General features: G+C 35.2%; 1 protein-coding gene across 8 annotated transcripts in view; it reads right to left on the bottom strand.

Annotated features, from left to right (window-relative positions):
- ADGRB3 (adhesion G protein-coupled receptor B3) overlaps nt 1-24271 on the bottom strand; it is a 439215-nt gene that overhangs the window by 21208 nt on the left and 393736 nt on the right. For all 8 annotated transcript variants that reach the window (XM_072331126.1, XM_072331131.1, XM_072331133.1 and 5 more), the window contains 8 exons: nt 23885-23954; nt 19307-19373; nt 16986-17071; nt 13603-13701; nt 13083-13254; nt 8619-8714; nt 7169-7208; nt 3914-4557 (listed from right to left, as the gene is read on the bottom strand). In XM_072331126.1, the coding sequence (XP_072187227.1) occupies nt 3914-4557; nt 7169-7208; nt 8619-8714; nt 13083-13254; nt 13603-13701; nt 16986-17071; nt 19307-19373; nt 23885-23954 (1274 nt within the window). The remainder of the gene's footprint in view (nt 1-3913; nt 4558-7168; nt 7209-8618; nt 8715-13082; nt 13255-13602; nt 13702-16985; nt 17072-19306; nt 19374-23884; nt 23955-24271) is intronic.

The following is a 24271-nucleotide window of genomic DNA, read 5'->3' as shown; positions in this document are numbered from 1 at the left end:
AAAGCTACACCTAGGACATGGGATTTACTTCATCCTGGAACAGATGTCTAAAAGTGGCCCAGAAGTGCCTGTTTCTGCTGACACTAAAGAGAAGCCTAATGTGGAAAGCTCCATTACGGATCAGAAGGGAAATGCCTACATTCAGATACTTAATAGTAGGCATGATGGATCTGTCCTGCACAGTTAGAAGTCAGAATATAACATTGTTGTGCTAATACCGTAGGTCTGTTTCAAAACAGCAATTTCCAGTGATCATAATGAACATAAAATCTAAATAAAAGAGATCAAATGCAGACCTTACATTTCAGCTTTTGCATTCAATAACTTTGATTTTTTGTTGTTGTTGTTTGTCTCTATACCATTTTAAATTTTCTGAATAAATACATATTATTCCAAGAGCTCATCATCTCTTGGGATATGTGAAACATGGAAAATGATTGGCTTCACAAACTTAGTAAAAAAGCCAAATTAAAAAAAATAAATCTAAACATTGTAAATGTATTGTTAGTTCATTGCAACACAATACTCTAGTTTTTCAGTACTAAAATAGACATGACATTTAAAATAAATAGTTTGACTTTATGATTCAAAAATACTAAGGGCTTATGTTTTCCAAACTGTCCTCCAATTCTGCTGGTTGAGTTTTAAGGCCATAAAGACTAGTACCTGCCATAAAGTGATGGGACTTCGATAGACTGCATTTTACACGGTGTCCAGCTGCAAACAGTTATGCCTAGAGTACTTCCGTGTCTTGAGGTGCTTGTGAAGTCATAATTACATTACTGAAGACAGATGCTGGGCTGGCTCTTGGCTGAAAATGGGTCAAACGACATCTAAAGCCATTCTGGTAAGATGATTAATACCTTCTGTAAGCACTGCATAAACCATTGTCATTGTTATATTTTTAGTAATTACTGACTTTAAATTAAAAGGAAAAAATCTATGAAGAATTATGTTAACACAGGTCACAGTTGCCTAAGGGCATTTTACTGACATATTAAACAGTAGATGCTGTATATAACTACATGATAAAAAAAATAGTTGTATGGTAATTCCAGAGAAAGAATCAAGAAATTCCCAATGACATACAGTGGAGGGATAATGCAGACAACACTGAGAGAGGTCTTATTTTATTTGGGCAGATATCCACATTCTTTTGGGTCAAAAAAGGTGGAACATCTCTTACTGAATAGAAACCTATGTGCTCCCATGTAAGACTTTGGGTGGGCTAGAAATATCATCTGATAGCAGAGAGAGGCTTCCTACTGCTTTGAAGCTTATTCAAGGATGATCTCTTCCAATACTATCTAGAAAAATGTGGGCAGAATGATTGTGCATGTCCTGCTGCAGGTTTTGTTTCTTCACAGTGCCTGACAAAGTCTTAAATGATCTCAGACTTTTCTAAAATTATATTGAACTGAAAAATAAATAAATAAAATAAAAAAAATTGGAAAAAACCCAAAAGCAAAAACAAAAAATCAACCCAAAAACCTCCATGCCCTCCCTTCTTTATTTTGTTTCTTATAGTCAGAGGTAATCCAACTGGTCAGTGCTAGACAATAGCCTTATGGTGTTTTACCTCATACTCTTACCTCTTGCATACTGCCTGCATGAAAACAAAATCACTCTCTGTATCTGTCTGGATCTTCTTCTCTGGATCTTCTTGAGACTATGACTTTCTTCTGTGTACTTTTATTTTTCATGTTCCTATCCTCAGTTCATTGCAGCAAATCATTATTAAATATAAAATACTGCTAAATAATAAAGAGGTATTTAAAACACAAAGGCTAACACAAAAGCCAAAACAATTCCTTTCATTTGTGATCTGCCTGAATATTTGTTTTTACTGTGCAATGACTTGGTTCAGTCAGGTTTAATAACCTAGCCATTATCAGGTGTCTGGACTAAAATATAGCTTTCTAAATTTAATATATTTACCAAGTTAGAAGAAACTACATATTTACTACTGTATTTTATGCTATTATACTATATTGTCTACTACGTATTTTGTAGTTTCTTCTGAGTGTGAAATGATAAACAGAATGGTGATTCAGATTTGCTATCTTTCCACATCTTAGAGGGAAGCTTAAAATATGATACAAATACAGTCAAATAATTAACTCTAAAAGAGCTGTATGTCTTAGACTACCTTTATCACTAATAGAAAGAAAGAAGCATCAGTAAAGAGCAATTTTGACCACAGGTAGAAAGGATAATACAGTGCCAGATACGCGTATCTTCTAAAGGAATTAGGATCCTTCCCTTGGCATCTCATCTGTATGTCTAATCTTAACTAGGTTGTTTTTGAGCTTCAATATCTGACTGAAGGTACTTGAAAGAGGGTCTTATAGATAAGGAGAAGGGAATATTACTGGAAGATGGCTTTAGTTATTCTGTTTGTGTGTTGCATAAAACTGCAGAACTCCTGTGCACCATGTAAGATCTATTAACTAATATAGCTGAGCTGAGAGTAACAACATTAATTATGCAGACTTGCCTTGGAAGAGCTTGTCTATACACTGAATAGGGAAAAACTGAAGTTATTTTTTAGAAATCTTTCAAAAATTTAACTCAGAACTATACATTCACTTCAAAAGAGAACACAAAAAGTGGACACTATTTGCTCATTTGAAAAGCTCCATATTTCATTTTGTAATTATTTGTTTTCGATTATATTATATCTTGCAAAAGCTGATGATAGCACACTAACAATAAACACAACATGGGAAATATTTCACAGTCAATGTTTGCAAAGGCATCTCTTGAAAAGAGACAAAGTTCTGATCTTCTGCCCAAATTCTCCAGTTGATAAGCACATTAAACTCAATTTTCAAAGAAATATTGACAGGCATCGCCTATTCTATGAAGTGCAGATCTATGTCTAACAGTTAAAAAAATCTGTTAAAGTCTCTGGTTCCCTGCATAGATAGCTCCAAATGTCATAAAATAAAATAATACCTAATGGCTTGAAGTCTGCATATACAGTTGCTTTTTTTTTTTTTTTTTTTTTTTTTAAATTCTTACAGTAAGTAAATTCCACATTTTTCTCATTTGATTTTTTCACACCTATCAAATGCTCTGTTTCATAACATTTGATCTGCTGGTGAAACAGACTTGCAATTCTTAAAGGGGACCATTTGTGAAGTCAACTCCACCGCACTGATGGTTTTGCATACGATTCCATAGGAATTACAATATAGGAATTACAATATCTGACACTTAAGTCTTCAGTTACTTCTGCAATGTTTAAGTTCTGCAGAAAGATGGTAGTAATGACTGCAGTCTCCTTCAGTAAAGGCTTTTCAGTTCATTTTTGCAATCTAACTGGCATCTGGGATACACTGCAAGAAGTCTACCTCTACTTTTCATACATATTATCCATACCACTGCCTGCATGCACATGCAACCATACAAACATACATATAAGGTAGATCTCGAAATAGTGAACTGATGGATGGAAGAATCCAATACTTACACTAATGAAAGCAGAATCATACCTGTCATATCTGAGTGAGATATGACTTTCATTGGTAAAATGGCAAATATTTTCAATTACATGTGCTTGTTGGTAGGGTCAGTGATTGTCATTTCTATATTCCAGGAGCCACATTCTCATAGCAACATAGTATTTTCCAGTGGTTTTCAACTGGCAGGTCACAAAATCCTTAGAGGTTGTGAGGAATGCTAAATCTCCAGAATTGTACAGCTTCATTTAGACTGGTTCTGGAACTTTAATCTTGTTGTCTAGGCATAAACACTTATGATAGCAAGAAAAATATGAACAGCAATGCATGATCCCAAACAATAATTTTGCCTGAATTAAAACCTTAGCGTAGACCCCTTAGAAATAAGCCACATTTTGTCTTACCGTGTGATTAGAAGAACAGAGTATACAATTTGATGTGTCACTGACCTCTAGAGAGCTCATAGATATTGTAGATCCAGTTTCACTTCTTGATAATCCTGCATTGTCATCCAGCTCTGAGGCAATGAAATTCTTTACTGCTGTGCGGGGCTCAAATGGCAAACTCTGCATATGTTCTTGGGTGGGAAGATGCTGGTCTAAATTGATATTGAATTGGTCCATTACAGAAGGATTCATATTGAATTCTGGATTAACTTTGTAGTGCAACAGCCTTTCATGAGGCAATGTATCCATGCCTATATTGATTTTGCTTTCATCTTTCAGTGATGGCTGGGTATTTACTGAACTTCTGGGCATCACTATGTAGTCGCTTTCTATCATCCGTTCTTGAGGATGGACTATGTCCATATCTGCACCTCTCAAATTATCATCAGTGCATAAATACACAGTCCTCCGCAACTCACTGTTGTCCTTTTTTAAGCACTGATTAGCCAGTTCACTCATACTCATAGGCATGTGAAGACCTGTTGGTTGCTGGATGATGACCTTGGAGATGATGTTTCCAGGCAAGGTAGAATAGCTCATTCCTTCAGGGTTTGGTCCCTTTTCTTCTTCTTCATCATTTAGTGAAATTCTAGAAAGAGTTCCTGTTATGGTTGCCGCTCTGCAAGGTCCGATGTCTTTATGCAGAACTGTGGGTCAGAGAACAGACTTTTTACAACATGAAACCACGTCTGTCAAACACTACTTTTGCTTGTGGCACTACATAATATCATTTACCATTGCATCTTCTTAAATGATTTTTGTGTTTGATACATTTTATTCTATAAAAACTGCCTTAGAAAGTGTTTTTATGAACTGATATATACTCAGAGCCTCAATCCTTTAAATGAATAAAAGCAGTCCTTTGTTTCTTCCTTCTTCCTTGCTTATATCTTAGGTGACCTGCAGATTAAGCAAGTCTTCCACTCAATCACTCAATTTAGGGTTTTTTTTTTTTTTTTTTTTTTTTTTGTTTGTTTGTTTGTTTAGTTTTAAAATACACTATGACTTCTGTATTGCCATTATTAACTCCACATAACCTCTTGGAAAATGTCAAACAGACTGTAAGGCAGAACAATTTTGTCAATATGTCATAACAATCTATTGTAAGATTATAACTATGGACATGTATTTCTGAGCTCCTAAATGTTCTTTGTCACTCAATTTTTTTCTAATGCTTTTCTGTGTTCAATGATTTAAAACAAAAAAAAGAAAAAAAAAAAAAGTGGGAAAAAAATTAACCGCATTAGGAAGGAATTCCATTGCTATCAGAAAGACATAATTTGCCACATCTGGAAAAGGTTACAAATAAATAGAATCATATAATCAAAGACTCATGGAATGGTTTGGATTGGAAGGGACCTTTAAGATCATCTACTTCCAACCCCCTGCTATAGGAAGGGACAACTCCCTCTAGACCACGTTCCTCGAAGCCCCATCCAGCCTGGCCTTGAATGCTTCCAGGGAGGGAGGATCCACAATCTTGCTGGGCAACCTGTTCCAGTGTCTCACCACCCTCACAGTAAATAATTTGTTCCTAAATAAACATATATTGTAAAACATTCATCATCCACTTTTGATGCTGTCCTTTACGGTAAAAGTTATAGTAGCATCCAACATTTTTTTCTTAGAGTAATCTTTACATCTGAGTGCAATCAATTCCAGCACAAAATAGAAAATTTTCAGTAAAAGATTCATTCAAAAGCAAAGTATTCATCACAATCATTTATCTTACAATTAAATACAAAGTTACGGTTCAAGATTTATAGTGAAGGGAAAAGGTTAGGTTATAAGAATGAAAAATTTTAGAAGTATCCAGTTACTGAGCTTGTTCCAATTGGGTGCAAGGATTTTCTTGTCCTGATTTAAAATAGCATTTTAACTCACATCAATACCAGCTGTGCAATAAAATCTGTCTCATGGGCAAGATGGTAAGATGACTAGAAGTATCTCAGGTGTTACATTCGCATCACTTTTGGTAGCCTGAGGGCTCTAATGACCCAGATCCTACAGTGCTTGACAGTTCATTGTCATATACTGCAGAAAGCAGCTCATAAAGCAGCCCACTCCTACCTCAAACAAACTGGTGCAGATTTTTCAATTATGTAAAGAACAATTTGGCTGTAAACGGTAGTGCACAAATATCTGATTCTCTAACAATTGACAACCCACACACCCTGTCACCCCAATCCGTTTTCTTCAGTACAGTATGGCTGCTGCATTGTTTCCAGCCAGACATTTCAACCAATGACCTATTAAGTTATCTTTCATTAAAAGGAAATGAAGTTAATTTTTTAAATAGTAAAACCTGTTCATAAATTTATTCAAAATCTATCTTCCTAAATCTGGCTGTACAACAGCGCTGTGGTGGCAAAAGGCAAGAAGTAGGAGCAATGTAGATTAAAGCTGAATTTTTCTCTGCAATAAATGGTAACAGACATGCATTTATGTTACAGTGGATTATCCAGTCCCTTTGAAGGACATGTACATATTAAAACTAATATATACAGAGAACTATTATTGTATTGCAATAAACAGAGCTTGAAGTTTTTTAAAGGTGGGTGAATGGAAACTCAAACTCTACCTTAATGAGATCAACCCTTGCCTTGCCATAGAGACAGCTAAGACAGACTTTAGGTGGGTGACACAGGACAGCTAAGTCCTGCATCTCCTGCCCTGACACAAACTGCAGAGAAGTCACCTTCTCTCTTTTTCTCTCTTCATTAGAAATAAGGTTGTCTAGGTAAACTTACCTCCCTAGGAAAATCCATAGTTTGGGATAATCTCTAAGAATGACAAATTTCTATAGGGTTTGTAGGATTGTTTTTCACTGTTTTACTTAAGCAAGGTTGGAAAAATAAAATAATAAAAAAGAAATTGTTTAAAATGTTTTTCTTTTTATATGTAGAGACAGGCAAAGATGACAACTTGAAAAACACACTACTGAAATGTCTTTAACAGAAAGCAGAATCATATTTCATTTTCCTGAAACCCTGTTCCTTAAACTACTGTTGAATTCACTTAGAGCCCTAGAAAACAGCCTTTTTAAAACTAACACCTACCCAAGCATCCTTCATATACACAGGTTATATATTCATAACTTAATATATAGGCTATATATTCATACAGTTGCATCAATTCATTTTATTACCATTTATAAGTATGTTGTAAACAGTTAACACATGGTATTTTGTATCTACTTCAGAAGGAACTAGTAACATACTTGTTTTTGTTAGCTAAATGCTCTCCCAGTATTCTTACCTGACCGACAAGCAATGTCCACATCCTTTTCAAAATCAGTCTGTAACAAGAAACAGTGAACAACAGTTATTAATTGAAAACAAAACCACAATACCTTTTTTTTTTTTTTTTTTCTAACTAGTGCTTCCAAAATGTCCTACTTACAGAGTCATAGTCTCTTAAAAGTGGTTTCTCGTTGCTGAGAAGGTGAAGTATATTGTTTTACAACAGCAGAGCTTTACAAAGTTTCCTAAAGTATAATTGGGTGGTTTTCAAAGTATGCTTGCCTGACCAGAAAAAATAAAATAAAATAGGTGGAGGTAGAGTATATAGCTTTAATAAAATTATACAGTGTATTTTTTTAAGTAGATATGGAAGAATAACTACATCTCTTGGAAGGATCATCTCTAAGGAAGCTTTTCATAGTCATGTTATAAACAGAAAAACAGAAGAAAGTCTGCAATACAAATTATTGTGAATAACCATAATCCAATTAGTCCACCCTGTCTGAAACTTCATTAATTTATTATGGAGTGTTTACTTGCTATACAGCATTATGCCCATCCTGGCTACTAATGCAATAAAGTAAACTTTGTAATCCTTGAAAACAAACATAATTTATTTCAATGAGTAAAATCATATTGTAAGTAGTACAGATGATCAGTAACAGTTGAAAATCTAAACACGTCTTTCCCAGTAAAACAAAACTATTTATCTTGGTATAGACTTCAGGAACTTTCCAATTACTTTTTAAAATTTCCATTAAGATTTATTACATTAAAAAAAAAACAAAACCACAAAACAAAACAAAAACCCAAAACTGACCTCCTTCTTGCTTATGAAGATCAAAGGAAAAATTCTTATTTAATTCACTGTTTTTTCAAGGGCAACTGAATGCATGTTTTAGGGCATGATCTCTTCTCCATCTATCATAATCAATGACAGTCATTGAAATTGAAAGGACAGATATGTAACATACTAACTAACAATATTAGTAAATCCAAATTATCATAATAACCCATTCACTATCTTGATAACCCAAGTCACTAGACCGATTCCCCTTTGGGGATCTCTAACACTTTCTCTATGTTTGAATTAGTTTTGAAAAGAACATTTTTCATGAATTTGTGAAGGGAAGACTACTGGACACATTAATGTTCTTTACACCAGTGGTAGAAAAAAAATCATTGTATGTCATTAGATTATTTTTTTTCCTTCTCATATGTAAAAATCTTATGTCATGATGAAAAATGGTGGAGCATACTAATGCATTGTGCTCAGCAGAATGATCATGCCAATAATTTAAAACTTGCTAAGAGGTTTAAGCAAGTAGGTAATGACCTAAACAGACTAATCCTTAAAAAAGGTTAAAATTCCAGATGGTGCATACTCGCCATGTACAGTAATGTAAGTTCTTTTCTTTTGGCTAAGAACACTTATTTAGTAGTTAATGATAAAAATAAAAGCTAACCATGATTTGAGCATGTCCATTAGGAAAAGAACTTGAAGAATCTGCATTGATTGGATCCTGGCAATTTCTTAGTCGACATCTGAATGCATCTTGAACCTGTGAAAACAATAACTTATACTGATTTCTGTGAAACATCATATACTCTGCACAAGCACATTTGAGGGAATATCTTTTCACAGAGAATACTTTTTTGTTTTGAGCAGAATGCATGTCTAAGGAAATATTATTATGCAATGCTTTTGTCAGAAATATGTGGTTCAGCATGGAGACACATTTTTAAAAAATTGCATTTCCTGTTTTCTGGCAGTTGAAAGCAAATACATTTTGTTGAATTCTCACACATACCACAATAGGGACAGAAAGACAACTTTGGGAACAGAAAGGAATATTTTTATCAACAGTTTTAAAGTATACAGAGAACATTGTTTTGAATGCAAAACCAATTTTGTTTCATTTCTTTATGCATTGTCAGATTTATTCCAAGAAAGTAATAAAATCTAAATATTAATACTTGAATTTTGATTTCATTAAAACAAGTATCCATGTTAGCAAACCATTGGCAAGTTGTAACTTGGAAAACAGGAAATTCCCTGGGTGACTTCTAGTCAAGACAAACTATTATCATTTATTCCTTGAATACGAAAACACTCTGAATGGAATGCCTAGAAAAATCTACATTTCGTTTCTTATCCATAGAATTTGCTTGATGTCTAAGTCAGAATAATTAAATGGTAGAAAATGAAATCCTACTCATGGACATTTTGTGAAAAACAGAACAGGATAATACAGTAATTATTGCCCATGAAAAGGTGTCCCCTTTTAATACACTGTATTTTACTGCAAACTGTTTATAAGCTTTCATAAAATGTAAAAAATGAATTAAATTAAAAAAAAAAATTGTAATTTGATTGCATTATTTTAAAGTAATTAACCCTTAAATGAGTAAGCATGCTCTGCAGTTACCAGTGCAGGTAAAGAAAGGCTAGTATAGAGTAGAAAGAAGAATAAAACAAGGTGAGAAGTTTTGGATTGACTTCAAAATGCCAAGGCTTCCCACACTTGGTAGTCTGGGAAGTTGGTGCGTCTGGCCTGTATTGTGACTTGGATTCTGATTTTAGGCACTGCACTTACTGTGGTTTTGCATATGTTTGACATTATTTCAATTTACCATCTTGCAATGGTTGCAAATTTAATCCAAGTCTTCTCTCACTTTATCAATGCTGAAGTAAACTCACACTCCAGAATTTATGCTCCTAGATGAGCACTGGCACAGTGGTAGGACAAAACCCCCAAAATCTTACCTACTAAAGCATGCTGAATCTTATCTCAAATCTCATGACAATTGACTCTAAAGATTTATTACTTCAGAACATACTATGTGAACTCTCAGCTTATACAGTGATCCTCTCTGTTTTTGGGACTGGTGTTGAGACCTGTGTTCATGTAGCTTCCCTTGTTTAGATAGCTCCAGAGTTCACAAAAATCTCTTGCCCTACTTTCCCTACTTTCTAGTAGTGAATCCTGACACTAGGAATCTCTTATAAGTGCACGTTTCTTACAGTATTTCTGAAGGACAAGCAGCATATGATTTGAACATATCAACAGAATATAAAATATTGCTGCATTCAACATATTGACATGAGTTGCAACTTCCACATGGCTTCATACAAGTCAGAAACAGAAAGCTGAGCTGCCTAAATACTGTCTTGTTCTGAATGGCTTGTTGAAATTTGTTGCTAGAATTGGTTAAGATTGTGCTGTCTTCATTTCTTTCTTTGAAGCATAATCTTGTTTCCCCCACGCCTTCTAACATCAAGTTACAAGATTTTCTTAGAGCGAGGCAGAGAAGGAGAGACAGATGTGATGAACGTGCAGATACCATGGAAGTAGTTTCCTTAGCAACAGTAACCCTAAGCTTTCATAACTTACTCTTTCTACTCATGTACTGGTTTCTTTCTTTCCACTTTTTTTTTTTTTTTTTTTTTTTTTTTCCCAGCAATACAGAAATATAGGCTTTAGATGCCAATGATGCATTTAATCTAAACATGCTGCAGTCAGCAAGGCACAGCTAAAGGAAAAAACATATGTGGGTTATTCCCGTCACCAGAAGGAACATAAGTTATGCAGGATGATTGAAATTAGCCCTAGACATTCTCATGCTCAAGCAGGTCAGACAAAATATTTTGCTTTGATGGAGAAGAAGCTTCAGCACTCCTCTCTCCCCTCAATCTCTGTTCTGTGACATATACCTCATCCTCTTCCAATGCTCAATTAGATATTCAAACAGTGAGGAAAACAAACAAACAAACAAACAAAAAACTTGGCTCTCTGGGCTATGTAGGAGACTTAAAGCAATAATACCTGAGTCTTACTTAGTATTTTTCTTTCCTGCTTTCCAACTGATTTATAAGAGGCCTTGTGCTTAATCAATATAACATTTATCTTAGAAGTTACAGAAATGAAGTATAGAAAGATTTAATGTCTTTCCAAAAGATCTTGAATTGATGTGGGGCAGAAATAGACACAGCATATCATGCAGTTCTTTTCTAGTTATATGTCTTAGTCAACCCCCCTGGATTCTCAGTGCAGCCCTTGTCACACAGGATCATTGATATAGTATACTACAGAAAGTAAAAAATGTTTCTATCATTTATGTTTATATCTATATGACTAAAGGGAAATAGGAGGGTTTTATCTATATAGCTTTAAAAGTCAGTCTTTTTGTAATACAACAACAATAAGGGCATAGTAAAACAGGGCTGTCTTCTTCTTTGTTTGAATTTTATGGTGATTTATTCTGCTTCACTTTTTTTTTTTTTTTTTTTTTTTTTTTTTTTTTTTTTTTTTTTTTTCCTGACAGTCAGAATTACTGTTTTGCCTGCGCCAGTATGCTATAAATATTAGATCAATCCTATAGGCTATAACTGAGATAGCTTTGTAGCTGTCATCAAGAATGACAAATATGTTGGCAGAGTTTCTCTGACATGCACTGGCAGAGCAAAAATCTTTTGCAGACAACAGAAGGTAACAGACTACTCTTTCATCTGGGGAGATACCCTGTGAAGTGCAAAGACTGCATTGCACACTGTGCATGATGTGCTATCTTGGCTTCCACAAGGACTCAACAAAGGGTCTCTAGAACTAGACTAGAAAGCAAGTGTTGCTAAAGTCAGAATGAAACACAAATTAGTTACGTCTCCCTCTGTGTAGGAACTTCTCGAAACTAACAAATGAACAAATGTGTCCTTGCTGCTGCATAGTGCTCCAAACAAGTGCAGACCATACAACCATTTGTAAAAAAAGTTTCAAGTGCAGTAAATCTTACTTCTGTCCTCTTCTTAAATAACTGTTCAATTATTTTCTTTTCACATATGAAAAATTGACTTTGATTAATCCTAATCTACACTTTAAAGCTAGAGGACTAGGAAAGATGTAATGTGTTATGTGAAATACAGTTCAAACAGCAGTAGATCTAGGCTTCTTTGTCTTCCACTTCTATCAACATTTTTATTTCAGCTAATCTATTTTCAAATGTGGAGAAATTGTCTCTATATCTTTGCTTCTGCCTAACTTGTCATGATCAAAAAGAAACTCCATATTCTTTTTTTATAAGGGCAATCATATCAAATGTAGGGGCTTTTAGGGCATCATATCCCTCACACAGGAATGGAAAATACTGTAGAAAATAGTGTCTAAGTGGACATGAGCTCTGTAAAAAGATATGCTGGTGAAATAGGGCTACTGCTCTCCAGTGCAGCTCCATTCAACAAATTTTTGACAGATGCTCCCACCTCTACACATCTGGAAAGCTTCTTTCAGCAAAAGTGCTGGGCTGGTTAGTAGTTTAGATTGTTAATGAAGTTTTCACCAGAATCAGGTTAAAGAACTTACACAGTTGCTCTGATGTTCGATTTTAGCTGCAAAGGACAGACAAGGGGTACTAACTTTTCCTTTCTCTTCCCTAAATGCTATCTCTCTTTGACTTCATTTGAATACATTATCACCAGAATGTGTAAAAGATGAAGGGATATCTCTTTTTACCAACCTGTCATCTCCATAACTACTCCATCAGGGACACTATGTGCAGAAATAATTTTACATTTGAATTGGTGCTAGAGATTGCAAAAATCTATAGCCTTTATTCTTCAAGAAAAGGCCATTCCTGTTAGCATTACCCTATATTCATGATATTGGAAAAGCCAAACACTTGGAAATAAACTGAATTTGGGACTGACTGAAAGTCATTTTAATTGAGTTGGTACAGTTTTGTACTGAACTTGACTGTCTGTATTTGGAATTAACTGATCCTTCCCACTCTCACTTGTTCCTCTTCATCTTGTCATAAAACACTTTACTCTTTCTATGAAATAAATTTCTGCCAAGGAAGCTCAACATAACATTAAAGAACAGTTCAGAGATTAAGAAGAACACAGCCCATTAGAAAACTGGGAAAACATTCCTCACCTCCCTTCGGAGAATACAATGGACCATGACAATAACAAAGCCTTGTAATGAATCAAACACTGCAAAAAGTATCTGAAATAATATTGATCTTTTGTCTGTCATAGCCAGAACTGCAGACATCCAAGTCAAGGCCAGAAGTGGCAGCACCACGCAGGAGCTCCAAAGGGATGCCCTATTGAAAGAAAGAGAAAAGCAGCACTGTAAGATTATTAAAATAGAAAATGAAAAAAATATGAATGCTCACTTTTAAAATAAAACATATTTAAGGATGGCACTATATCAAGTTAACTTGAAAATCACAGACAGGTATGTAACAGTGTTGGTACTTTATGTTCTAAATAACATCCTGTATTCAGTTAATAAACACAGTTGCAAAATGCTTTTTGTTGTTGTTAAAAAGTATTTAAATGTGCTCAGCACTTTATACAGTGTTAGCAAACACAGTTGTCATCATCAAACTATTGTATCACATGCACTGTATAAAATTTGTAACAAGAAGATGTAAATGATCAGGACTAACATGGCATTACTGGCGGTGGTGGCTGACAAAGCTGTTGTTGAAACTACTCCACACTTGGCACATTTGAGCGTCAAACCGCTATGAGGCTCACTCATCTGACTGCAAACAAACAGAACACCCACAAAAAGAACAAAATATTGAATTGTCACCAAAAAACGTTGCTACTGAAATTTAGCTTTTAAATATGACGTCATGCAGAAAAATAAGTAGACTTATTCAGGATGAATGCTCTATGTTGTTGCAGAACTGTATGCTGTACTTTACATTATTATTAGCTTTAAATATTAATGCCATGGGGCTTCGCTTCATGCAGACTCTATTTCTTCCATTTAATCTAAAAAAGGCCCCAAATATTTTGTGATCAAAACTGCTCAGTACAATGAAGTATACATAAGCACGTGCTAGGATTGACATACAAAGTGAAATCCCTCTATTCAGACCTGTTATGACTGTTGTACTTGAGAAAAAGTAAAAGACACAAGTAAGAGGAGTATGAAGTGCACACCACTACAGAGCATTAACAGGGAAAGAAATCCACAATATGTATTCAAGCATCAAACAAACGTGGGCATACTGTTTCCTTAGATTCGAATGGCCCACTAGCATTTGGAGTTATTTTATTTGTGCCGAATGATGGTCTGAATACAGGGCTTGAAATGTATGGATCTGAGGAAATAAATATCAGTTGGTACTGGAAAAAGGGTGAGCTGTTTTATATTTTAATAAAACACAGTACACAAGCATTAAGCTCAAAGTGTATTGTATGGATAATTGTACCTCAGCACCTGTCAGAAGAGTTAAAGGGCGAAACTTGGAATTTCATATTCCTTCTAAATACAGAACATACACAACTTCCTGAGTTGACTAAATAAATACTTTTGCTACTCCTTCTTTGTCTGCTGTCAGAACCAGGAATAAACATAGCTAAGACATGACAGGAAAGATATTCTGAAAATGTGACCACGATGAAAAAAAAAAAGTAAGACTTCAGGTTCTTTCCAAACTATTTCAACTAAATGAATGCCTGTTTACAGCCAAATTCAAGAATCACATGACTTCAAATATTGATCTTTAGTATCTTCTGATAAACCAAATGAAGATTTTCCATAAAAACAAATACGCAGAGCCATGACCATGAAAAAACTGTCTCTACATCAATAAAAATCTGCGTTGATGAATGAGCCATGTAAGTTACTAGACTACCATCTCTTTAGAAATGATAGATGTGTTTGTAGATCTATTCTGGATCTTGTAAATAATAATAGAGCTTGATATATATGTTAACACAGTCTTTCTGTCTGGGTTTACATGTATGCAATGTGACAGAAGAATGATGGAGATCTATCAAGACAACACACACTCTTCTTTCACTTGTTTATTCACCCTGTGCTTATCAAGGTGAGAAAATCACATGGAGTCAGCATATTCTGCCTGATTCTCTACAGGAAGGTTCTCTACAGGAAGTCACACAGGTAGGTACCCAGATGGGTCTTGAATTATCTCCAAAGGAGGACACACCACAAACTCTCTGAGCTGCCTGTTCCAGTGCTCTGTAACCTTCACCAAAAAGTTCACCCATGTATTTGTGTGGAAAATCCAGTGTTCCAGTAAGAACTGGAAGGCCATTGCTCCCAGTCCTATCACTACAGACTACTGAAAAGAGTCTGGCCTCCTGCAGTTGCCTCCCACACTTTTGATATTTCCTAAGATTAATCCCCTCTCAGTCTTCTCCAGGCTGAGCAGTCCCAGGTCTCTCTCTCAGCTTTTCCTTGTATGAGAATTGTTCCAGGCCCTTCATCATCTTTGTTGCTCTCTGCTGGATTCTTTCTAGGATATCCCTGATTGTTTCTTTATTAGAGCATCTTTATACTTACTCAGAAAAGCTGAATTGTTTCTGACAATAATTTTTGCTTGTTTAAATAAAATACCTCTTCACTAAGTTGCTCACTGTTAGAAAACAAGTTGCTTGTTTCATCAGGAAGTAGACTATAAGCAAATAGATTTATATGGCCTACAGTTGAGTAGCTGAAAAAATAATTCAGTTAAATTTAAGCTTAAAAATCTTTAGAAAATGTACAATGCACAACTTATGGATGGTCTTGAAATCATTGGAATTAGTGCAGATGTGAATGTCATTTGCTGAATAATAAGTAATTCTCCAGCTTTCATTAAAGTTATTACAAAGTTAGGGACATGGATGCAGTAGTGTAGACAAAAGTAAGGTTAAGAAGTTAATATTTTGTAATGCAAGAGCATAGAATGAAACCTTCTGGTCCATACTTATCAGAAAGACAGTGAAAGAACATAAAATCAGAATGATTTAATTTAGTTGATATTAAAAGTAAATCACACCAGCCAAACTGTTTATCATAAATCTGCTCATTCAAACAATGAATTGAAATTATTAGGAATGGTATTGTTATGGAATGGCAAAATAATTCAAATTGAAACTTAAAAAAAATTGCCAAGAGCCGTAACACATAGTAAAATGAAGATAACATTGTTTATCATTGCTAGAAAGGCAGAAATTTGTGCTGCAAACTACAAGCTTGTCTGAAAGACAGTACCAGAATGCTGTCAAAAATGATTATGCAAAATTTTAATATTGTTTTATAAGCATTAAGAAAGTAATGATGGAATTGTGAAGTATTATCATTATTATTATTATTTTGCAATAGGCTTGCTGTTGAAGCCCTTAAAATCATTGTCATTTACTGTTTTTTGATACCACCACATTTTCTCATCATAACTGAGATAATTTGAATGTAAATGCAAATTAATAGTCAATAACCCCAAATTTGCATTTACTTATTTTTAAAAACTTTTTCCCCCAATTTTCAAATTCTGATGCATCAATTTATAATATAGCTATTGACATGGACATCAGAAAGTAGGTGAATTCTTCACAGATTCAAGACTGGCAAAATAGCAGTAAGAACTATGTTGCTGTAATGTGTATTTTACAACAGTTTACACAAATGAGTAACATTTCCCACCACAGTAATTAAAGTTGGCAGCCAGACAGAAAAATAATCAGTTCCTTCAGAAAACATTATTCATGAAACTATTTTCCTAACTGCAACAAGTTTCAGTGTATAACAGTCTTGTGAAATCTGCTCAGATTTGTTTTAATCTTCATTCTTAATGCTGCTGTACATGTGTTTTATTATGTTTATTTAGTTGCATTCCTTCAAAATAATGCAACTGCAGCTTTTGAGATGAATGGAATCTGTTAGACACACTATTACACTGGTATAAATGTTCAAGAAATAATCAAAGGCATTTTTGGGGATTATCTGTAATTGGAAATCATTGCTACAATTTGAATATGCTTTAAAGAACAGCCCCATTTTTGTTAAAATAACCCCACAATGGTTTCTTACCCCGCTCTGTGTTTGAGCTTTTTATCTAGGATGCCATCTCTGGAAACAAGTTTGTTAAATACCAAAATGCCAATCACCATGTTGACCTGTCAAACAGAAAACAAAACAAAACAAAACAAAAAAACAAAAAACAACAAAACAGTTGATCTTTTTCTGACAGAAAATAATTTATCCTGTTACATCAGTAAATGGCTCTTTCAAGCCTGCAATGTGCCCCTTGTTACACTTCTGAGTATGTCATCAGGAATGATGTGACACCATCCCCAAGTACACCAGAAGTGCATATTCTCAGGAGCATCATACATAGGACTGCTTCAAAAGGCTTATTTCTGAATCTTGAATTATGCCTGGTACCAAGTTATATACACACGTCTGCTGGCTAGAACCTCAAGTAATATAGCTTTAATACTTCCCAAACATAATTGCAATTATATTTTCTATTCCAGGAAAACCACACAGAATTGTGTTTGAATGACCAGGGTCAGTGCATACAAATGACAGTAGCCATCTTCCTTTTCAAGCACTTAATGTCCACATGGATGTTCTCACTTATGTAGAACCAGCCTGTGGTTTTCCATATCCTCCTGCACTTCAGTCACTGTCTCTGTCATTCACCAAAATGCCAGTCATGAGCCTTGCAGTCTGATCCTTTTTTTTTTTTTTTTTTTTTTTTTTTTGGACAGGGGAAGGGGGTGTGGGGATGTATATGAATGCCTTAGGTAAATCTGTTTATCCCCATTAAAGTACACAGTATTGTGCCCACATACATAACTTGAGGACTTAACCTAAAAAAAAAAAAAATCCAAATGCTTTGGCAGTCAGACTTTGGCACTCAATGAACATACTAATGACACTTAATGGACAACTTAATAACTGTTATTATCCATTTGTAATATTGTACAGAATTCAATGAAGCTACCCTGCATAGACTCATGGAAAGGTAGTAACAAGTGTTCAATGTATTAAAAAAATGATCTTTGTTTTTCTGATTATAGAATTGTGATCCTATTTTTCCTCTCAAACAGATATTCCAAGACCTCTGCCAAAATCCCTAAGCATTGCCAGCATGCCATGCCAACTCTTTTTCAGTTTTTCTTATCATCACTTTATTTTTGGCATTTACATTTTCCAGCTGATGCTATACAATTCTTTTGCTTCGTACACTTAGCCTTAAGTGGCTGCATAGAACAGCTCCTTGCACAGCCACGAGTTAATGGCAGGGCAAATTGTGACTGTGAACTTCAAACATCTCTGGAACAAAGCTTGCCAATTGCAAAGAGAACATACAGTTCCATGTGAAAATTATGCCCAGCTTTTCGTAAACATCCTTGGCTCCTCTATCGTGGGGGACTGTGAGTTGTACAAAAGGATCCTGGCTTGACTCCAGACAGTGATGAGACAAACTATGGAAGTAGTAAACATCCATCTCAATCTTTGTGGCTAAATGGCTTTATCCTTGATGACTACTACGACTGATTCCTTTTAGAAAGTGAAAATCAAAGATAACTGGTGTTGATTGAGCTATCCTAGTATAAAATTGGTGCAAGGAAAAGAAGAATTAGATAGAAAACCTGTAATCTTCTTCCCAGAAAAATGTGAAATAAATTATTGAACAAAATCTATATAGATTTCAGAGCAGACAACTGATAGCCAGTGGTACATGTAGGGTGCAATTCTTCTTACTCTAAATTTGATACTTGAAATACTTCCGACGATTTGAGCCTTAAAAATCCATATTTTTCTCCACTGACAGTGATATACTACAATTAGCATAGATGCAGAAATCTCCATTGCAGATGTCTACAATTAAACAAAGTGAATCCTACAGCTAAATGCATTTCCAGAGGCATGAAAGATTAATACACAAATGAGTAACATTTCCCAGTTATAATGATTTTTTCTTTGCCTTGAAAAGCAGTAGCTATGGAGAACTCGCTGGCTGCTTCCACTCCTCCTGCTGCTTTTGCTGGCACAGCGTTATACTGCCAAGCAGCACTCTATCAAGACTGTCACTGAACTTCACACAGCAGTGACAATTATGTGGATGCTACTGATAATAACTAAGTGATGCCTGTAACAAGTTTACTGTGCCACCAATCAGTACATTATTCTTTCACAGCTTACTGTGTAAACATGAAGTTAAAACTGGTATAACAATGTGATACAACTAAGTGAATCATGAATTCAAAATACAGGAGGTGTTAAGCTGAGCTCAGTATTTACAGCAAAATTGAATTCTATGGAATGGCTAAGCCTTTATAATTTAAAAAGCATATTCCACCATTTCACATGTATATACTGGAAATGATATTAATGTTTACCAAGACAACAGCAGCTGCAGGTCCAACGAAAGCGTAAAGTAGCCCTCCTTCAAGAGACAGCCAACAGCTAGAAAAAACATTAGAGAAGAACTAACACAAATTAAAAATAAATATAACAGATTGTCAAGTAAGCATTAATAATTGCTACAGCATAAGCTGTCCTGTTTGATGCTCAATCAATATGTAGAGACATAGACACAGGGGAGAAAATTAAACGACTTATTTGGTATGCCGGTGTAGACAGTTGAAAAGTGATTTCCATTATCAATTGCTAACATTTCGAAAATTTAACAGCAAATTTTACATATTCTGAAATTGATGATGAACATTATGTAAAATAAGTTTGTAAATCCTTACCAAATATTCTCTAACCATGTGTGATGAGTTAAATGAACAGGACTTGCCTGTCTATATAACATTTGACAGATGAATACTTAAAACAATGAGTGGTCAAATATCAATAACACAGAACTTGATTTAAACCACATTTCTATATATCCTCATGTCATTTAAGAATTGCTATTAAGACTAGGTCATAAAGACAACATTCCTGTTAATGAAGATTCACCATAAATGGTTTAACTGCTCTGCATTCTCTGGAATATTTTGCAAACAATTTAAATTCATATTTTAAAGCATATGAAAACTGTATTTTCTGGTGAGCTATTCATCTTGCAGACTTCATCACACTGCATCAGAGCTTTCACTGAAAACTATCAGATTTCCAAACACAGAGCACTTACAGATTCAAATTCTAAATATTTGATACACCATGATGTAAAGCTTTACATATCTGCAAAAGATCTGGAGCTTCACACACTGAAGTAAATGCAGCTGTGCTATTTTCCCAGTGATTACATATTCAAAGAACTGCATGTTTATTTGAATGCATGATCACACCTACATATAAGAAAACTCAAATATATGCATTCAAACAATTAACTTAGATCTCACATTCAGAAACACTCACATCAGAACCATACATATTTTATTTAATTTCCAATGCTTTTTTTGTGCTTTTGAAAACAACGTAAAGTAAATGCAAATGCATCTTAATAGTCTGTTACGGCTGGAATTTCAACTGCAAAGAATAAAACTGTTCCCCATTGCAGTGAAGATGTGAAATCTGCCTCATGAACTCAGCTGCATCGAAGAGCTAAATTCTGGAAAAATCAACTGATATAAATAATTTATATCTCATTCACCATTAAAAAGGTAATAAACACCAAGCTAGTCTACATTCCCCCATCCTCCAGAAATAAATAAATAAATAAATAAAATAAAATACATAAATAAAATAAATAACAGAGGAAAATGTTTTAGCCACAAAAGTCTTTAAGACAAGGAGAGAATTCTTCCTTATACCCTCAGGGAAAAAGACTGTTCAAAAGAGTGACTTCCATTTAGTAACAGGGCTGGAAGAAAATGTAGTGCTTGTATTCTTTTCTTTTACAGTCAGAATTTTCAGCAATTGGGATTTTCAACAATCTAATGTGATTTTTGCAGTGTTTCCAATGTCTACCAATCAATGTCTCTGAAACACACTTTTCCCAACTTTTTCCACAGAAGAATTTTTGAAGACAGACTTTCATGTTCTCACTTATACTACAAGGCAATTGCTGTTGACTCGTTTCGCATTTTTCATTCTCCTCTTTTTCTTTGATCCAATAGACCTCCCTCCTCCCACCCCCAAAGCTTCATGGTTGTTTTTATTGTGTTCTCCTACGGTGTCTTCTTTCTCCCTCCTTTTCACATGCTGAAAGCCATATAAATTGATTAGTATAAGAGAGCATCTACTAGTGGTTTTATGGGTCCCTGTTACATGGTCATAAAATTCCACTGAATGATGAAGCATCTGTAGACTTTCTGTAGACTTTCTCCCGTGTCCTGTACATTTTGTAGTGTTTGATACTCTCTGGGAGAATGGTTCCTTCTCTTAGGATCATGTAACTATAGCAGAATTTTAAAATTTTGCTGATATAACAAATTCCTGAAACTTATCTGCAGCACTGAATAATAGCTCTCACTGTATATGTATACATCAGTGGGTCTCACAGGTTTACTAACTGTAAATTACAGTAGTGGTACTTTCATAGCTCTCATCATCTGAGGAGAGGTAGCAAAAATATTTATTAAATCCATAGAACTAGCTGGGAAAAATATCCAATCTTACATTAATATTTTCAAGCAGTTCAAGGCTTGTTACTGGGTTTTTTCATTTTCAAATTATTTTTGAGGTATTCCTTCAGTTTCTGTATTTGTATCACTGCAACTGTCTTGTGAAATTAAGTTTTCATATGTGGCTTTGAATATACGGTAATGCAACTGCCTAATAATTATGGCTGAATGAAAAAGACAGAAATCAGTTACTGTTATCAAGGAGTTGGGTCAAGAACAATTCAAGCCAACCTCTTCAACCATACCATACTATTAACCTGGGATCTGCTTCAAAGATCTGTGGGCCTCCCTTCCAGTCAAACTTTCCATGTGTGGGACTGGAACCAACTGCCTTATTTTCACTTAATTTTCTCTATTTGGAAATGATGTTTTGTTTTGTTTCTTTTTTGTTTTGTTTGTTTGTTTTTTCAAAAATAGCATCTTAAAAATTAGGAAAACTTTGCAACAGGATGCACTTCTGATAGTGTTACATGTTTAACTGAATGTAGCCAAATGGGCCAAATATCCATTAGCACAAGCAGTTCAAAAACTTATACAAGTGCTTTTGAAAGTAGCACAGGTGCTCTGCTTTCACATGGGCTTACAGTTATAGGCCATAATTCTTCATTGCCTTCTAGAGTGGGACAGCATATCAGCTGGTGACATAAGTAATTCCATTCCTTACATTCTTTTCTTTATACCATTGTAATGTCAAGTGGCAAGAAAACATTTTTGCAAGTGAAACAAGAGCTGCATTGTGGTTCCATTTGTTCCATGTACACCTCCTCTCTGCTTTTGTTCTATGGCAGTGTGTTAGCTCATTTTGGATAGGAGAGAAGTTGGTATGTGTACAGAGACCTACTCTATTTCACTTTCCAGGTCACTCTTAATGATTCGTTGCTTTGTCTGAATATTTCAGCATATATTCTGTTAAAAATGTATACATCCCAAGGAGGAAACAGGAAGCAACACTAACTGAAGCAAATGATTATGCATGAATAATTTCAGTAGAGTAAATGCAATGGGACTGATCCCGCAAGAGGTGGACCTACATTCCCAATGGGGTCTGTACACTGTAATGTCAAAATTCATAATTCTCACAGCCAAACAGGTATTTCAGTACTAGTCAAGGGACCAAATAATAAAAAAAGCCAGGAAGATGAGAACTTATTAGCTATAAAAATGCCAGAGTAGCACATTCTCAATATAACTCCTGAAAGGTGCCTAAGATGTTTTTATCACTAATGATTCCCAGCTGTAAGTGCTGTCCTGTAGTTAAGAACATCAGTTAGGTAAGCCATTTCTCATTTACAAAATGCAAGATACATGGTGTCACAATTCAAAACTAAAGAGCACAGTGGTTAGAGCAGGTAATCAGGAGATTTGGAGCCTTACCCACCTGAAGAAAGGGTTTGAAGCCCCCTCTGCTATGTACCACAAGGGTGGGACACATGGCAGGGAGGGGATCTCCCTGATCTCACTCAGTGCTGACCCTAAGGAGAGTAATTAAATATTCACCAAAGCAAGGACTTGACCTAACTCATCCACATCTCTGATGAATGTTCTCATTAGCAAGCTGCAGAGTCATATTTCCTCTCCTGCTGTCCAGACACATACTTAATTTCTTAGGCAACATGAGGAGAGCTGCAAATTGGAAGACTGAAGGAAAGGTACCCTGATACATGTCTCGGTGGTAAGAAAATTCTGGGTAGAAGTGAGACTCAGGCCAAGTTCCTTTGGCAGGAGACAGGGGAAGTGCAGACTAGCTGAGCTGTGATTTTTCCAGGGTGCTAAATATGCACTGTAACCAGGCAGGTGGTTAAATAAAACCTGTATTAATAACGTGTAAATGGAATACGGTGACTTTCTTGCTGTCTCTCACATACAGTTCAGTTCAAGAAAAGGGTTGGATCAGGCACTCCAGGAGGGAGAAATGGATGGGATGTATTTGGAGGCTTCTGCAGGGCTTTGGCTCCATACAGCTCAAGGGCACAAAAGGCTAGGTAGCAGCTTACATAATTGGTGGGCAGAAACCTGGGTGCCAAAGAAACGCTTGCCTGTATAGTTTTAGATGATGTGTTTAGAGTTTGGCAAAGGTTAACCAGAACATTTAAGGCTCTCTTTCATAAATTTCTACAAATGTTAGACGTCTAGGTAGACCTAATCCTTAGGGTTTCTAAATGGCTTGCTGCCTCAAGTGCTCACAGGAAAACCAGGATCCCTGGCATCCTGCTGAGTTTAGTGCAAGACTGGCATATGGTTTCCTTTTGTGCTTCTATGGATCATTCAATGACTCTTAGGGCATTTCCAAGTGTGAATGGACACCTGTAGGGAGGGCCTCCAAATCCTGCTATATAGTTCCTGATGGGTATGACAGCCCTGTTAATTAAAAATGTGATTTAACATTTCAGACTGACTTACTAGTGAGCTGTTCCATATCCTTTTGTCTTGGTAAAGCCTATTGATATTGCAACCACTAAGGCTGGTAAACCTGGAAAAAAAAAATCACAAAACAGTAAAAATCATTAGAGGGTGATCAAAATACTGCTAGCTATTCTGCCTGAACAAAAAAAAAAAGGACAGGGCAAGCTAATTTAAAATGACCAGTTTTACATGGAATGAATAATTTGGTAAAGCACAGATTTTTATTTTTATTTTTCTCAAGCACTGTCAGGGATGTTTTCATTGCACCTAAATTACTGGCACCTTTGATACATCTTAAAGTGAGGTAGTAACAATCTTCATGAAATTCAGTGAATGATTTTTGTTATTTTATTTTTATTTCTTTATATTAAATATTATACAACC

This window comes from Excalfactoria chinensis, chromosome 3, assembly GCF_039878825.1.
Source record: "Excalfactoria chinensis isolate bCotChi1 chromosome 3, bCotChi1.hap2, whole genome shotgun sequence".
NCBI lineage: Eukaryota > Metazoa > Chordata > Aves > Galliformes > Phasianidae > Excalfactoria > Excalfactoria chinensis.
This window is presented reverse-complemented; position numbering and strand designations above follow the sequence as displayed.